Genomic DNA, 18,828 nt, shown 5'->3' with positions numbered 1-18,828 from the left:
CTTATGCTGGAAGCTTTGGCTGCTACTTCTTTAACTTCCTCTTTTCCTGTCTATATTCTCTTACAACTTTAGTTTCTGGGCTTCTGGGAAACTTTACACCTAACTTATAAATTTTATCATAGGTATGTATGTATTGGGCAAAGCATAGTACATATATAGGGTTTGTTACTGTCCATGGTTTCAGGCATCCACTGGGGGTCTTGGAACGTACCTGCTATGGATAACGAGGGTCTATTCTACAAGGTGACATACATGGTAAGTGGTAACAACTATATCAACTGATCCAGAATAGTATGTCAATTTGCATACTACACATCATTATGTGGATATCTAATAAGGATCTTATTCTTCTAAAACAGAATTCCTGATTTTAGCACCCATACCTATTCCTCTACCATTCTCCCCTCATCTACTACTCACCAGTGGGAACCCAGTTTCCTATGCCCAAAGTCTAGAAATCATTTTTTTCAAATTGAAATTTTATTCTGAGATAGTAGATTCACAAACACTTGCAAGATCCTTTACTCAGTTTCCCCAGTGTTAATATCTTGCAAAATTATAGTACAGTCAAGTGATTAAACATAGTTACCATGTATCCCACCAGTTCCATCTCTGGGTATAGAACCAAGAAAACTGAAAATATACGTCTACACAAAAATTTGTACACAAATATTTATAGCAGCATTATTCATAGTAGCCAAAGGGTAGAAACCACCCAAATGTCCATAATTGTTTTGTGGTATAGCCATATAATAGAATATAATTTGGCCATGAAAAGAAATGAAGTACTGGTCATGCTAAAACTAGGGTGAATTTTGGAAATATTATGCAAATTGAAAGTGTCAGACACAAAAGGCCACGTATTATATGTGTCCATTCACATGAAAGCTCTGAATAGGGAAATCTATAGAGACAGAAAATAGGGCTGGGGTAGAGTGAACAAGAAGAGGATATGAAGAAGATGAGGTTAGTGCAAGAGATAACAAGGCTTTGATAGCTTTAAGCATGTTTATTTTAAGAGTCACCCTGGCTTCTGTGGGAATAAATCACAGGTGGAAAAGAAGGGAAGCAAAGTAATTAGTGAAGAAGATACTGTAAAAACCAAAGCAAGACACGGTGGTGGTTTGGACTAGGGATGTGACTTTGGAGGTGGTGTGAACTGACTGGATCCAGACATGCTTCAGATGTCAAAAACCAAAGGGTTCGTTGGTGCATTCAGTGCAAAATGTAACAGAAAGAGAAAAGCCAAAGATGACTCCAAGGTTTAGGGTCTGAGCAAGTGGGCAGATGGAACTAGCATTCACCGAGACGGAGAAGAGGGCAAAAAGAGCAGGTTTTGATGAGCTACATGTGGGAGTCTAGTTTTGGACATGTTGATGTTGAGGTGCTGTGTAGCCAGCTAGATACATGTGAGCCTGCAGTTAACTAAGAGTCTGTGTTGGGGCTACAATTTAGGAGTTGTCCATGTATAGACTGCATTTAAAGCCATTAGGTTGAATGATATCAACTAGGGTATATCGACTTAGATAGAGAAGAGGTCCAAGACCCTGAGGCCCTCCAGAATGAAGAGGCCTGAAAGATGAAAGCGGACTGGCAAAGGAGACTTCAGAGCACCTGGAATAAAATCCACCTTCTTACCTTAATCATGACCTGGCCCTTCACATCGTCTTTGCCTCACTGTCTAGTCACACAGGATATTCAGCTTTTGGACTATACCAAGTCCTCTCCTGTGTCGTGGCCCTTCTGATTGCTAAGCCATCCACCACGCACGGTTTTACCCTGGCTCCAATTTTGTCGCCTCCTTCAGCCGCTACAAGCCTCCATTAAACTGCTACCCTGTGCTTCCTCTAACCTTCCTAAATGAATAGGTCCGGCCGACCACGCCCGACAGATCACGGATCTTAATTACCATCAAAAACTACTTCACTAGTTTCCTGCCTAGAAACCCGCCCACCTTAATGCAACCCACGACTACAAAACAAACACTACACGCCGAACGAAACCTCAGGTATTCATTCTTTCTCCCGTGCAACTCCCCGGAAAGCAGGGGCCTCATTATCTGGCCCTCTGCCACTTCCCGGAGAAATCGACAACCCCTTCTCAGTGTTTACTAGCGGAACGGATGGCCGCACGCCCGTCAACTCGCGAACGGAAGAAGGCGCGCCCGCGGCTCCGCCCGGCCTCACGGTGGCCTAAAGGAAGGGAGGACCCGCACGCATGCGCTATTGTTCTCTGAGCGCTTGGGGCTGAACGCCGCCCCCTTCCCCGGGCGTGGTTAACCACTGCGCACGCGCAACCCGGGCCTTGTCCGTTCGTTCGTCGACGCTATCAATAAAGTTTTAGTGAGTACAGACTTTCTTTTTCCTTGGCAAGATGGCGGAGTACGACTTGACTACTCGCATCGCGCACTTTTTGGATCGGCATCTAGTCTTTCCGTTGCTTGAGTTTCTCTCCGTAAAAGAGGTGAGGGGGGCTTTGGCCGCGAAGAAGCCGCGGGAGCGCGTAAGACGCCGGGCAAGGCCGAGAGGCGGTGGCGGTAGCCCTAGGCCTGACACACGTGTGAGGCGGCCGCGAGTTTGGTCCTGCGTGAGGCAGGAGCATCTGCGGGTAATTTAGCGCCGTCCCAGTTGGTTAGCACGGCAGAACTCGGTTGTGACAAGAATTGCGGGTTGAAGAGGTCTCTGCTTCACTGCTGGAGGGGACAGTGCCAGAGGGACTTCCGCGTCAGGTCCTCTCGGAAGTGGACCATTCGCCAGCTTCCAAGTAGTAACGCTTGCTTCTGAAAGCAAATTGTTGTGTAGGGAGATTTGGGGTTTTCTTTCGGGGACTATGGGGAAGGGTGTGCTTGGCTTTGTGTTTTTGTTTGCCAGATCTTTGGAATAATTTTCATACACTTAAAAACCAAGTCCTACTTTAACTTCCATAAAGTTGCGAGTCCTTCGCATAGTTTTCCCGGTCTTTCGAGAAGTATAGCCAGTTCTTAGAGCATGGCATATTTTGTCTGATGGGGCGTCCTTCTCCCCGACCCCTCAAAAAAAAAAAAAACTGGACAATTTTGTTTGTTTTTTACCTAAAAGTGGTTTTCCGGTGTATACAGACTAAGAGTAATTTGAAAGTTAACCTTCATTTAGCTACTCTAGGTACCTTGAATTATGTGGTTCTGATTCCTCATTTCAAAACGTCTCAATCCTGAAAGTTTTGAAATGTTGGTGTTAGTTCTACCTTGAGTTTGTTGGGAAATAGATACATAGTAATTATGATAAAGCAGTGTTACTATGATGAAGGGATTCGATTATTGGCCAGAAAAGTAAGTGAATCCTGTATCAGAAAGCAGGTTACAACATAAGTCTACATAGGGAACTCTAGACTTGGGAAGTATATTTGTGTGGCTCAACGACAATAAAACAGAAGAGCTCTGCAAATCAACATTAAATTGTTCTGATAACTTTTCAGATCTTGGTAGTTACTGTTCAGGTATAGTCCGCAAAATTATCTGTTCCTTTTCCAAACACATAGCAGGACTCTAAAGTTATGATATTAAGGAGCAGCAAAGTTCATTTGATTTTTCTTTACCTAGCATGTAGTTACACCTATATATATATATATATATATATATATTTTTTTTTTTTTTTTTTTTACACCTATATTTTTAGAGCTTGAATAAAACCGCCTATTCAGCCTTGTTTCCTTTTCTGGATGTGTGAGGATAATTCACTAAAAATGAAAGAATAGAAAAATGCCATATTAGAAATCCTTTATCAGCTACTTGTAGAAATGCTCCTAAACTAGCCAAAGTCCATATTCTTGTGATGTGGTCTTTATGTTTTTGTTTTACAAGGCAGGTAGATAAAAGGGAGGAATATGTGAAGGAAAATTAGTTTTTCATAAGGTAAGACCAAAACTATGAATGGCAGCTGAGAGTCATTGGAAAATAACTGCTCAGTACCTGCCATTTTGTAGAGAATGGGTGAGATGGCTGGAATACACTCAGAGGAAGAAAGATACTGGAGTATTTACTTAGCAGTTACTAAGTATAGGTCTGTCATGGAATTGTGTTAAATCTAGGATAAAACTCAGACCTCTCACCACTGAGAAACTTACCTATCCTTTAGAGGAGATAAAGGTCTATAATTACATACAATGCAAAAAGGGACAAAGGTAGAGAAGTACTGGCAGAGTGCTGTTAGAATTGAAAAGATTCTATTCTGTGGGCAAAAAGGACTTTGAAGATAGGTTTTTGTTTTTGTTGAGGATAGGTTTTTAAAGATTTTTTTCATAAGAGAGGCAGAGACATAGGCAGAGGGAGAAGCAAGCTCCTCAAGGGGAGCCCAGTGTGGGACTTGATCTCAGGACTCTGGGGCCATGCCCTGAGCTGAAGGCAGGCACTCAATCACTGAGCCACCCAGGCGTCCCTTGAGGATAGGTTTTAAGTTGAGTTTTAGATAGTTAGGATAAAGGCTGTGCTCATTATTCTTGAGAGTAACAGTTTGATATATTTGTAATATGTTGGAGAATGTGTGCTCTATGAGAGCAGAAACTTTTGTTCTCTGCTGTGTCCTTAGCATGTAAAATATAGTCTGGCATGCATGCTTTTAATAATTATTTAATATCTCAGAGCAGTTTCTTTCTCATCTTAATTAAGCCTGTCGCATGCATGAAGTGTTGATACTGCCACCAACCTTATGGGGTTGTTAGAAAAATTGCATAGAGGTAATGCATTTAAAGCATTATCTCTTAGCCTTCTGGGACAAAGTGAATATTCTTGAATATTTTCTTTTGGGAGGGTAGGCCATTCTGTGTGAGAGAGGAGGCAGCCAGTTGGGGTTTTGTGGAGTGAGATAAGGAATAGAAATCGAAAAAAAAAAAAAGGAATAGAAATCGAGACTGAGAACACTGACCAAAGTATAAGTATAAGAATTGGTGGGAATGGATGGCCCAACTGAGATTGAAAATCATATATTTATAAGGGCCTATGACAGTCACTGTCAGAGGGAGAGGAGCAGTGGAAGGTTATTGAAATAGTGCAGAAATTTGGAGGTAGGCTTGTAGATATATGTCAGAGATGGATTACAGATCAGAGAAAAGCACAGATATGAATAAGAATAGCATTATTGCTTGCTTTTGAAACATTTTATAGTTATTCTTAGCCAGAACATAGAAGGCGGAGGACTTTTTTCCAGAAGTAGAAATTGACATTGAATTGTATGTGGCTGGAGAAAATGGATGGAATCAATGATACTACTAATGAGAAAATCTTTGGAATAGTTAAAAATGGTATCTTAACTAATGTAAGTGACAACCAAAAAGGGTGATATAAAAGTTTCAAAGGACAGTGGGGTATAGTGGGCATGATGAAGTGTTTTAATGGTAATAGTGAAAAAGATGATGAATTTAAATTGAAGTGTTAGAGATAAGGTACTAAGTGAAAGTTAAGGAAAGATGTGGGAAATTTTAAGGCTTGAGTTTCTTAATCATCAGTATGGATGTTGGATTTGTGGAGGATGACAGCAGGAAGAGATGTCAAAAGAATATTTTCAATTTGTTAAAAAGTAGGAGCTGTTTTCAAGAGATTGATAGACCAAGCAGGGATTGGCAAAACTATAGTCCGTGAAGCAAATACAGCAAGTACTCTCTGCCTATTTTGTATGGTCTGTAAGCTAAAAATAATTTTTAATAGATGAAAATGTGCAAACATTTTCAATTATAAAACACTAACTCTGTACCTCAGTTGAATGAATTAGTTCCCACCCTCCCAAAATTTCATTCTTCTTGTTAGTAGATCTCTTTTATAAAAAAATTTTACTCTATTACTGTTTACTTTAGAAAGAAAAGAAATTGTGGAAACTCTTACAGGACTTATATATAGTATCCTAGATTTTTTTTTTAAGATTTATTTATTTGAGAGACAGAGCATGTGTGTGGACATGCACACGCATGAGTTGAGGAAAGGGGCAGAAGCAGGGGGAGAGAAAAATCTCAAGCAGACTCCCCGCTGAGAGCAGAGCCCAGATGCAGGACTCTATCCCAGGACCCTGGGATAACGGCCTGAGCTGAAACTTTGAGTCAGATACTCAACTGACTGCACCGCCTTGGTACCCCTAGTTTCCTAGATTTTGCTTCTTGGCTCAAAAGCCTAAGTTATTTACTGTCTGCCCTTTACATAGTAAGTGTGGGTATATGGCAGAATTTAGGGAAGGTGATATAAGCGGAGATATAGATTTAAGAGGCCAGTAAGGTCTGATGGCAGAGGAGCAATGCTTTTAATCTACAATAGAGACCGTATAAATTAAAATCTATAAATGGGTGACAAGAGGTTCGTATGCTAGAGAAAGATGTTTTCACTTAAAATTAAGTTTCTATAGGGTACACTGAAAGGAAGCCTCAATTTTTTAAAGAAAAATTTTATCAAATATTACATTCATACAGAAAAATGCTAAATATAAGCACCTTTTTCAAAGTGAACCCACTTGTGTGACCACCATCCAGATCAATAAATAAAACATGACAAATATCCTAAAAACCTTCCTCTTGACTCCTCTTAATCTACTCACATCTCCCAAAAGTAAGGACTCGTCTGATCTAGAATAGTTTTTTGCCTGGTTTGGATTTTACATACATGAAATTAAGCATTGTACTGCTTTGTATGACTTAATTCATTCTACATTGTGAGAGTCATCCAAGTTGGTAGGATAACTAGTTCTTTGATTCCATTGCTGAATGTTAATCAGTTATATAGGTATATTATAGTTTATTCATTCTAATATTGATAGACTGGTCTATCTGCTATGAACATTCTTGGATATGTCCTTTGAATATATGCACCCATTTCTCTTGGGTATCAAAGACCAGAATTACTAGGTCAAAAAGTATGTTTGATTTTTGGAAATAAAAACAATTTTCCAAAGTGATTATACTTCTGCCAGAAGTGTAAGAGTTCAATTACATCTACACCAACACTGGTATTGACAGGTGTTTTTGTTGTTGTTTTAATGTGGCTTTAATTGCATTTTCTGTATGATTAGTGAAGTTGAGAACCTTTTTGGAGTTTCTTGACCATTTGGTTATACTCTTATAAAGCAGCTGTTAAAATTTTTTAGCCATTTTCAATTGAATTCTCTCTCCTTACTATTTTGTAGGAGTTCTTTACATAGTTTCGAAGATTCAGTTTTGATCTCATAGCTGTACCATTTGATCACCATCTTCTCACAAACTGTAATGTGGAATCTTCCTGCATTTTTTTTTCCTTGACAAAATTAAATGTAGTATGCAAATCTTTTCTTTTGCTTAAGTTTTATCTTGATAACTGCTTATTTAAGTTTTTTTTTTTTTAATTTTGGTTACTATCTCCTTGAATACTATTGTATAGAATCCTTCCATGTTGCTCATTGCACTAAATTTCACATTTATGTAAGTTTGCTTGTGTATCTCTTTGGTCCTTGTACTTTGGGGTTAAATTGTTTCTTGAAGTCCTAGCAAAGTAAAAACCTGATAAGACATAGTTGACTTAGAGAATGGGTGCTGGTTCTGTTTTAGTGGTGTCAATTGGGGAAGGATTATAAAGGATTCAAATGATTTAGTGAAAAAATATATGGGGGTAGACAAGAAAGAGGCCACCTCAAGGAGAGATGGGTAGGCATCATGTGGATGTGAGACACTAAGAAGGTAAAAAATTTGAGTCGATGCCCAATTACCTGGTGTGGCAAGGAAGCACCTATATGTGCTTATCAGTTGAGTTGGTGCGGCTGTTTATCTTTCTATTTGGAGGTACTTCAGCATACTCACTAGAAAGTAATTTTGTCTTGCAGATATATAATGAAAAAGAATTATTACAAGGGAAATTGGATCTTCTTAGTGATACCAACATGGTAGACTTTGCTATGGATGTATACAAAAACCTTTATTCTGATGATATTCCACATGGTAAGTTTTGTCATTTGGAACTGCAGCTTGCCTCGCGAACTGAGGATGTGTGTGTTAAAGTTTTGTGATTTTTAAGAGCTTTAGCCAAAAGTCTTTAATCAATTATTCGAATGGTTTAAAAGTTCTCTGGATGAAAGGTAATGTGAAGGTTATGTGTCATCTAAAGTATATTATTTTCTCACCCCAAATAGTGTGAAACTATCTTGAAACATGATTTTCAAATATGTTCAGTTCATAGGGTGTATTATCAAAATTGTGCTTATGTATCAGATTGTCTTTTTAGAATGATCTGAGAATGCTGCTGTTTTTGGTCTGCTAACATTTTCATTTAGCATCTGTGTTTCTAAGAGATTTCTTTCCATCTTGAAGTATCTGGGTATATCCAGTATTCTCAAAAGTATTGTCCCCAGTACCAGCATTATCAGTTCACCTGGGAGAGTTATGTCAGAAATGCAAATTTTGGAGTCATACCCCAGATATACTTAATCAGAAACTGCGGGTGGAGGCCCAGCACTTAAATTGGAGCACTACCGTGGCATGATGTTTTCCACATTCTTGTTTTCTGTGATAATAGATGTTCCCTTAAAAAAAGGAAAGTTTTCCCGTTAAGTTTGAAAAATGCTGTATTATTACGCTTATGAACATGGTATTATAAAAAATTCTATGAACGCTTTCAATAGAGAAATAGAGTTTACATTGTTTAAATTGACATTTTCTAAAATTTGATCACAGGTACCCTTTTATGTTTGAGAAACACTGTTCCAATAATACTTTTTTAATGTATAACAAATTATTACACTAGACATAATCACATTTTTTACTTATAGTAAATGACAATAGCTCTTTAAATTTTAGTTTGTGATGAAAAAGTTAACTATTTCTTATTGAAAGTTTAAAACATGCCTGCAGGGTAGGTTATGTGCATGTTTTCTCTGACTCTTCATCATGCAGTAGAAACTAGAATTGGGATGAGAGATTACAGAATTAGATTTATAGAGAGATTACTGACTGGATTTAAATTCCATTCAACCTAATTGAAGATCTATACTAATATGTAAACGCCTCTGAGTCTATTCAGAAACTCTGGGATAATATTCACCTAAGAAAATTCAGTGAGAACAAATACAAAAACACCAGGATTGAAGTCTCTGAAATGTAGAATCAAATAATTTGTTTCATAGCAGCCACCCCTCTCCCAGGCTGTATCAGTATATTCCTCAGTTTTCTTTAAGAATAAGAAGATTCCCTCTTTATGTGCTTTTGCACTGCTAGAAAGAAAAAAAAAATGGATCTGGGAGACTTACTGAGTTGATGATTCCTAGATATGAATATGTTGGTAAAAAATTTATGCACAATTTAAGTAAACTGAAAAATTTCCAGAGACATCTTCATGGTGAGCAGTATAGTTTAACATTAGAGTACTCCTTTGCATTTTTAATTAGCTTTGAGAGAAAAAAGAACCACAGTTGTTGCACAACTGAAACAGCTTCAGGCAGAAACGGAACCAATTGTGAAGATGTTTGAAGATCCAGAAACTACAAGGCAGATGCAGTCAACCAGGTATCTTCCCTTAATTTGTATTCTGCAAATTCTCTTCTCTGGATTAATACAAATGTTCATTCAAATTTTGTCTAATATCCCATCATAAAAGTTCATGGAGTAATTGACTACTTTATTTATTTTAATTTATCCTTAATGTGTAGGGCCCAGAAATTCCTTAAAATATTAATGCTAGTTTTATTTTTAACTTCTTTACCAGTTACCCAAATCTGATTAAGCTGGAATAGTTTTGCCTTCCTCCTCTCTTTCCAGGGGATATTTAGCAGTGTATGGTGACATTTTTAGTTGTCATAATTAAAAGGTTGCTATTAGGACCTAGCAAGAAGAGGTCAGGGTTGCTGCCAAACATCTTACAATGATCAGTACCCTACCCCCAACAAAGACTTATCCACCTCCAAAGTGTCAGTAGTACTGAGGTTGACATACCTGTGCCTGGGCAGTGCCAAGAGGGAAACCTGAGCTCATTTTATCACTTGGCTGCATTCTCTTGTATCCTTCCAACCTCATTGCTCAGCCCAAGGACGGTGAATAGTGTAGAGCTGATAAGGTTATTTTATTCTTAACTTCCTCTTAACCAGAAATAAATTGATTGCTTGGTTTCCAAAGAAAGCATGTTGCCTCACTCTGACTTAATGTATATCATTAAATGGAAACCCTTTGGGTTATTAGAAATTCTTTAAAATAAAAGCTACTAAAATTGAATATTGCCATTGTGGTAAATCTCAGCTGCTGTATTTACTAGAGGAATTGCTGAAGATTTTGCTATGTTGTATCTTTAGTTCATACGATATGTGACCAAACCAAATTTTTAGAGAGATTAGCTCTGTTTTCATTTGTGTTTTGGGGAAGTGTTACCAGATAATTATAAGCAAAACAGCAATATAACCATATTATAATGTAACCTGCTACGTTACTAATGTTCGCCACGTTACACTATGTATAACACATACATAATGTATCTATTTACACGGACCTATACATGTACACACAGCTATGTCTTAACAAAGCAGACATGTATAGCTATGTGTGTGTGCCTGTGTTATGCTACTTATGTACACTTAGAATAGAATATAATGACAGACCTTCAGGTCACATGTAAGTGTCCACAAAGGAACAGCTGGAATAACCCAGCTGTTAGGGTTCAACAGAAAATTTAGAATTTAAATTCCAAATTTAGTCACTTAAGTACTAGAAACTAATGAGATTAGGATATAAATCAAGATGAATATAGATTTATTAGAAAGTGAGAACTCCTTGCAGTTTAATAGGCATTGGCATTGAGATAAATGAAAGGATGGAATTGTTTTAAAAACGTGTAAACTACTTATTTTCAAAGTGATAATCTCTTCCAACCAATTCGTTTTTAAATTTCATTGAACATATAATATTGTACTTATCATACTTTTCTGAAAATACTGCCACAGTGATTATGGATACAAGGAATGTAAAACAGTTATTCACTGTGATACACAAGTGTTAAGTTTTTTTTTGAAATCTTATGTTAAAATTTCATGCATGTTTCATATTCAGTATTATAATATACCCATGTTAATTTTGGTGATGATATATTCCCTCTCCCATTAAATCTTCAAGTAAAATTATGCTCTGGAAAAACATCATAGCATTTGCTCTGTGATAAGTGTAAGAAAATGTTTTCTTTTTTGAAAATGCCCAGTAAGTGGGCCACTGTGCCCATCTGTCACTCGTTCCTTGGTGTCTTTGTCATCATTTTGTCTTTTACCAGCCTGTCAACATCATAGTTATGCAAAGCTAATTTAAGAAAAGTTCAGTTGAATTGACACTGATATGGATAATAATTATTTAGGGTATATAGCATAGATATGTAACAAGCATAATTGATGAATCTTGTAATATTTTTACTTTTTTCTAGAAGTCTTATTTCTAGTGTTTAAGTATTAAGATATTTAAATGGCTTTATGTGGGTAATGGGATAAGCATTGGATATGCATATTTTGTTTTCTATGGCCTATTAAATACAATCTTTGTTTCTAATTAAGAGATGGCCGGATGCTGTTTGACTACCTGGCAGACAAGCATGGTGTAAGTGATATTTAAAAAATTTTCTATTGTTGTCTTGTTTTAATAAGGCTAATTAAAGAATAGTGTTGCATATATAGGTTTGAGGCTTGACATGAGTTTAAATTCCAGATTAACTTATTAATATAATACCTGGTATGTTTTCAGAACTTCAGTTTTTAAAGATTGATGCTGATGAGAAAATGAGATGCTTATACTTACCTTTAGGTCCTATTAATTTTCAAAACTTCTTATTTTTTCTAGAATAATCAAGTAATGGGTACCATTTTTTATTTCTGGTGCATTACAAATAAAGATAGAACTAAATTTGAGTTAGAAAAGCTTTGAGCAATAGAATTAATACACTGGCTGGTTTCTGGAAAATAGTAGTTCTTGACATTATTAAGATCTTCGTAAATCCCCAATAAAGGAATTTTATTGTAGACTTTCCTAGTCATCTCCCAGGCTCCTTTCCCTTGTGTTAACGTAAAGTTTGAGGACTTGCATGTAATTAATTCTTCACTTGCATTCGGTTTTATCTTTTATTTAACAATTACTATAACAAGAGGTATGCTGACCACTGTGCAAATTGTTCTTCCTGGTTTCTATAGAGAATGTTTGGTGTGTTTGATAATGTTCTAGTTCAGAGCTCTTCTCTTATATTTCTCTTTCACTTTGCTTTCATTGCTAACTTCAAAAGTTGGTGAAACTTCCAGTTTTTACAGAACTGAAATTTACTGTACATGTTACTTGCACAGAATCACAAAACCTTCTAGGGATGCATGTGCATGTTAGTTGTCTAAGTTCAGTCACTGACAGAGACTTATAACTTAGACCTTCTACTGCAATTCAGATTTTCATTGCAACAAATTAGGTATTGTTACAGCTCATAATTCTTTTGAGACCAGAATTATGAATGATAAGTCCACCGGTTGCTAATGTATGTTTTAAGAATCATGTATTTCTGATCATGATTTTGTTTTATTTTGTTTTTTTTTGTTTTGTTTTGTTTTTTTTTTTTTGTGACACCTAGGATGCACTGAGAGAATTAACTTCTGGAGACATTTAAAGAAGTAAATGGCTTGAATTTTAAAACTCAAAAATAGAACTGAATTTGTTTTTCTTTTTTTTAGTTTAGGCAGGAATATTTAGATACACTCTATAGGTATGCAAAATTCCAATATGAATGTGGGAATTATTCTGGAGCAGCTGAGTATCTTTACTTCTTTAGAGTGTTGGTAAGTAAATTTTTTTTCTTCTCAGATTTCATATGGCTGTCAGTTTCCCTTGGGTTGTCAAAATGTGTCATAGATTTGAGTCTGTATGTAAGTTTTCAAGAATCCTTGAAAGGAGAAAAAAAATTTGTTTTCCCCAACAAAGAACAAGTAAAAATAGGAAAGCTTGTATCAGACCTAAAAATTTGGAGGAAAATTTATCTTGTTCTTGAAAGCCAAAAGTAGAGGCCACTAATTTCTTATTTTATGTATAATTGTATGATGAGCATTATCAAAATTCTATCATGTAATCAATTTGTTAATATTACTATATAACACATTGAATAGCACATCGTGGATGTTTAATAAATATTCGTTGAATAAATCCGTTATTCCTAAATTTAATTCAGTATTTTATGCTGTATACATCCCTTGAGTTTCTTTTAAACAACTGTAGAACTCTAATAATATTTGAAAAAAAATTATGGCTTTTAATAGTAACTTTTTTCCATTTATTTCTATCCTTAGCTATTAGAAAATAAAACTCAATGATGTTTTTTAATAATGAGGAGGAGGGTGAGGTTAAATGGTACTATTAGAGCAAATTTCTAATAGTAGAGAACCCTCTTTGTTATTTTCGTTTGCCTATTTGACAAATTGCTAGATTCAGTGCTTTTGTTTGGGAAGGAGAATTGCATGAAGCCAAAGAAAAAAGTCAGGCTTTCAAATGAAAAGATGTGTTTTTCTCATTCTGCCTTAGTTGTAGGTAATTGTATTAATGCCTTCTAGAGTTATCAAAATGCCCTTGTTTTAACTAGCTTTTCACTTGAGAAATTATAATTTGTTACTCACTTTGGGTTAGTAAGCAAGTACCTGAGTCTCTGATTTCTCTAGTTAATCCTAGATGTTGGGAAATAACTTCTTAAGACAGGGACTTACTGTTTTCTAACCTTGGAAGAGTCTATTTCTTCTGTCTCTATTTTCTGTTGCCTTTATTCTTTTAGCCCCATATGCTTGCCACAAAGAAAGACTTATAGCTGCTTTCTTTCGTTGTTTTCTAGGAAATTAAATTTTCCTTTCGGGGGAGCAGAGAAGGAGAAGAGATTGTTTTATTAAGTCAGCTAATTGCTACACTTAAAAAGTACTTCGGGAGCTTCATTTTTTAGAACTACTATCCTTGCTTCAGAAGAAAATATTTTCAGTGTATTTCAAAATTTGATTTGAAAAAAAAATATTTTTCTCTTGCTCCCATTTACGAATATTCTTAATTTACAGATTAGCTATGGTTAGCTTGCAAGTGCATTGAAGGTAATCAGTGATGCTAAAATGTAGTGGCTTATCAGAAAATTCCATCAGTTTTACTTTGAATATTATGAAGGATTTAGGAGAGCAAAAGTTGATTACTTTGGAAATGTAAACAGCTTAAACCAGGATTGTAAAATCAGAAGCCTGATATGATTACAGGTACATGAAAAGAGTTGGTTATTCATATCATTTGTTAATGCTGGGAGTGAATTTTGAGAATGAAGATTTAGTGTCATGTTAGAGTTCTAGCACAGTAAATTTATTGTTGCTGGTCAGTGAGTGAATGTGCCATTTTGCTAAGACGTGGAAACTTAAGGTAACTGCTGGAAATCCAGATATTGAAACTCTTCTAGCATATCCACCCTTGAAAGCAGGTTGGTATGAAGAGCCAACTGTAATGACATGGACTTGAGCCAGAGTAGTACGCATGAACCTTTAGGGGATTAAAAACTTGCTATCCTGCTACAAAAAGCTTTTATCCTAATAAATATATTCTAGTTTTAACAGTATATTACATTTATGTAGTGTGGTTTTACAATTAGTCTGAAAATTTATACAAAGGATAGGTATATATACTTAAAGGTTTTTGAAGTTTTTATGTTTCCTGTTGTTTAAATAAGATCTTAGTTCCCTAATTTAAAAAAATTCTCGGTTTTAAAGCTTTTGTATTACCTAACAGATCTTGTGTTGGAATTCAAATGACATTTGGTTAGGTGATTGATTACCATGATTTGAGCACAAAAATCAATGTTCTACATTAAGAGCAGTCAAAATATAGTGATTGGATAGTGCTTAGAAATTATGTGAAAGTTATTTTAAATTTATGTCCTATCTGTGTGACAAAGCATTTGAGTAGGTGGAAATTGGCTTATTGATTGGAGCTAACCAAGCTAAGTTTAAAACAGTGGATAATTTTACTTTTCTTTTTCTTTTGTTAAGATAGCCACTACATAAAATCTATGTATTTGTTCAAAATCTTGTTAATAGCAAACATTAAAAATCCTGAATTGGATTTGGGATGAATAATATCAGTGTTTTACTTATACTTACTTTTATTTTTTTATAATAGCCTTTTTTCATGTCTAAATTCTTGTCTGGTGGTTGGTTATTCTCTTAAATCTATAGTTAGGGAAACATAAGCTATGAAAGAACCATTGTAACTATGATCTGTGATTAGAATTTGACTCTCCAGGTGACCTATTGTAGGTCAGTGTTGTGTAAATTAAAGCTGTGTGACCCCAGAATCTACCTTTATTTTTTAAAAATGTGATGGCTTTTAGAATACATCGAAAGAGTATTTACATGCACCCTATTTGGTTGTGGTCTAAGAAATGCATTAACTTGGAATGAAATGGTAGAGCAGAGTTGGTAGGAATTTTTTGAACATTTTTTGTTTTAAAAGTTACTAAAAAATAAATAAAAGGGATTAACACTGTATTTTAATTATATTGTTAAAAATCTGCCTTCTCTGGGCGCCTGGGTGGCTCAGTCAGTTAAGTCTGCATTTGGCTTGGGCTTGAGTCATGATCCCAGGGTCCTGGGAGCAAGTCCAGCATCCAGCTCCCTGCTCAACGGGGAGTCTGCCTCTCCCTCTGCCACTCCCCCTGCTTGTGCTTATTCTCTTTCTCTCTCCCTGTGTGTCAAATAAGTAAATAAAATCTTAAAAAAAAAATTTGCCTTCTCTGTGCCTTTAATCTGGCATGAAAATATAACCTCTCCCCTCATCCAGCAGTTATTAAAATAAAAGTGATTTTAAGATGCTAGAACTGTTGGTGATCATATTTTAGTAGCATGGGTTTTGTTATTGTTTTCATTCAGAATTTAAAATTTCTTTCTTTGGGACGCCTCAGTGGCTCAGTGGTTGAGCATCTGCCTTTGGCTCGGGACATGATCCCTGGGGTCCTGGAATCAAGTCCCACATCAGGCTCCCCACAGGGAGCCTGCTTCTCTCTCTGCGTATGTCTTTGCCTCTTTCTGTGTTTCTATCATGAATGAATGAATGAATGAATGAATAAATAAATAAATAAAATCTTTAAAAAGAATAAAATAAAATTTATCTCCTGTAAGTACATTCCATTTGACTTAAAGGTACTTTTCCTTGAATCAAGAAAGCTTAAGTAATGTTGGAAGCTTTGGGTCTTGGCTGAAGTTTCAGGGCTGATGTGTTCTGTTTGATAATATTGCTGTAAAAGATAGATGTCTGTTACTTACTGATTTTCAGATGCATAGCTTATCACATTTTAATATCAAACTGAGATGTATCCTGAATTGGTTGTGGTTTTAGAAAAAAAATTGAACTTCCATTTTTTTGTCTATTACGAATAATGTGTTTGCTAAATGTTATTCAGTACATTATAGTTAATTACTGCCATCAAATTCCTTAATAGGTATTTTGGGTTTGTTACCGTTTTCCATCAGTGGCAGAAAGAGTAGGTGCCCTTAGTCTTCCTCTTTTGTGGTTTAGATTGTGGTATAAAATTTGTAGCTTTGAGGGCGCCTGGGTGGCTCAGTTGTTAAGCATCAGACTCTTGGTTTCCACTCAGGTCATGATCTCATAGGTCATGGGATCAAGTGCTACCCCTACCCCCATCAGGCTCTACACTTAGCTGGTAGTCTGCTTAAAAGATTCCCTTTCCCTCTGCCTCTCCCCTACCTCTCGCTCTCTAAAAATAAATAAATCTTTAAAAAAAATCTATAGCTTTTAAAATTTAAAGAAGTGTAATTTGGGGCAAATTACACTCTCCATGCATCAGTTTCCCCTCTATAATAAAAATGGAGATTTAAAAAATTACCTTTTAGTGTTTCTATTAGGATTATGTGAAAATAAACATGTTATTGCACAGTACATATTCCTTTGATAATTATTGTTTTTTTTTTTTTTAATTATTGTTATTATTAACCAGTAGACTTGCTTTTTTTCTCTAACTCCTTTCATTTGTGTTGTAATTTGGATATTTTTTTTGTTCTGAAAATAATACTTTTAACGCTGGTTCTGTACCTTACTTTTAAGTTACTCTTTCTGAGTTAGACTGAATATCAAAGAGGGGAGTATTTTTAGTAAAGTAAGTTAAATGGAAACTGTTTAAATCAGTTTAACCAATGTGATCCAATAAGAACTTAGATAATTACTGTTTGGGGTGGAAAGCTATAAGTCTTTTAGTAGGCTAGGTGGATATATGTAACATATAAAATACACAGTATATTTTTTTCCTAGAATATTCAGAATATAATTCATTATGATTGCTTAAACAGGTTCCAGCAACAGATAGAAATGCTTTGAGTTCACTCTGGGGAAAACTGGCGTCTGAAATCTTAATGCAGAATTGGGATGCAGCTATGGAAGACCTTACACGGTTAAAAGAGACCATAGATAATAATGTGAGTTACATTTTTCCAGGGTGGTTCTATGAAATTTCTGTGTATCTTTAATACTTTCTGATAAGGAGAACACTGTACATTAAAAGAAAAAAGAGTAGGGGAGGGAGGAATGGAAGGATAAGTGGGGGAAATTAAAATGGTCAGATTAGCTTTTGTTAACTTGACATAAAAGTTACAGCTGGTTAGGGGTTGACTGGTTTCACTGAATCTCCTTGAAACTGTCAAACTTTTTGGCTCTTGGAGAAATGAAGTCAAGTTTTCATTTCTCCTAAACTACTGCACCTTTTTATTTGTACAGTGAAAATGTCATGATACTATTAGTGCCACCTCAGTGATAGATCCTCAAAAAGTCCTATGCAGAAGATGACAGTTTTCACTTAAAATCTGCCTAATAAAACAACTTATGAGTAATTAGGTCAGTCCTTGCGTGTAAAATGTTTTCTGAAATGTGTAAAATGTTTTCAGAAGATGTATAGTTAGTTTACATCTTCTGTAAAAATGGCATATGGGACATTATGGAATCTATTTCTCAGAGCAGAGAGGTAATTTCTAATGTTGAGGTTCTAGGGGATAGGACTTTGATCATAATGGCCTTAGAGCATGCCTCAGAAGGTTCTCATTTTTAATAAAAATTCTCAGATCAGCAATGTTTATTCTCTTGCCTCTTTTTCATATATTAATATTTACTATGTGTGAATTTTTTAACCCCGTAGTCTGTGAGTTCTCCACTTCAGTCTCTTCAGCAGCGAACATGGCTCATCCACTGGTCTCTGTTCGTTTTCTTTAACCACCCCAAAGGGCGTGATAACATAATTGATCTCTTCCTCTACCAGCCGCAGTAAGTTATTTCACAGTATGATTCTTTCGTTATGTGAAATTACATGGATTTTTTTTTAACTTAAAAATGTACTTCTCACTAACATTTCAGTTTGTTGTCAACCTTTTTTTCCCTCTGCAAATGATAAATTTGCTTGTTAATTAAAAAAGCTTACATGTAACTCAAGTAAATTATTTGAAAAAAGTGTACTTTGAATTTGCTGAAGTGCTTCTTTAGTGTGCTGCTTATGTCAGCAGCATAGACATCATGTAGAATCTCAGGCCTTACCCGTGAGGAACTAAATCAGAATCGGAATCTTAACAAGATCCCAGATAATTAATATATTCAGAATTAGGACTCCAGGCCAAAGCATGGAATAAATATATATATCCCAGAGTCCTTTATATCATCATTGCTCAATTATATAACTTTTGGTGCTAAGAAATTCACTGCTTTATGAACTAGACCATTCTATTGTTAGCTGCAAATCAGTTTTGAAAATTTATTTTTCCAATTGAGCTAAGTGCCTTTTGAATCTCATTATTTCTTATTGGTTAGAAGAACAGAAGACAAAACCACTTTGTGGGAGCACTTCAG

At 35.7% G+C, this 18,828-nt stretch overlaps 1 protein-coding gene across 1 annotated transcript in view; it reads left to right on the top strand.

Moving 5' to 3' along the window:
• The first annotated feature begins 2,299 nt into the window (after positions 1 to 2,299).
• EIF3E (eukaryotic translation initiation factor 3 subunit E) overlaps positions 2,300 to 18,828 on the top strand; it is a 53,083-nt gene continuing 36,554 nt past the window's right edge. The window contains exons 1-7 of the mRNA XM_025450145.3: positions 2,300 to 2,463; positions 7,806 to 7,920; positions 9,363 to 9,480; positions 11,499 to 11,541; positions 12,651 to 12,755; positions 17,289 to 17,414; positions 18,128 to 18,252. Coding sequence (XP_025305930.1) covers positions 2,374 to 2,463; positions 7,806 to 7,920; positions 9,363 to 9,480; positions 11,499 to 11,541; positions 12,651 to 12,755; positions 17,289 to 17,414; positions 18,128 to 18,252 — 722 coding nt within the window. The 5' untranslated portion in view covers positions 2,300 to 2,373. The remainder of the gene's footprint in view (positions 2,464 to 7,805; positions 7,921 to 9,362; positions 9,481 to 11,498; positions 11,542 to 12,650; positions 12,756 to 17,288; positions 17,415 to 18,127; positions 18,253 to 18,828) is intronic.

Source organism: Canis lupus, chromosome 13 (assembly GCF_003254725.2).
Source record: "Canis lupus dingo isolate Sandy chromosome 13, ASM325472v2, whole genome shotgun sequence".
Classification (NCBI taxonomy): Eukaryota; Metazoa; Chordata; class Mammalia; order Carnivora; family Canidae; genus Canis; species Canis lupus.
Note: the sequence above shows the minus strand (reverse complement) of the source record. Positions and strands in the feature narration are given on the sequence as shown.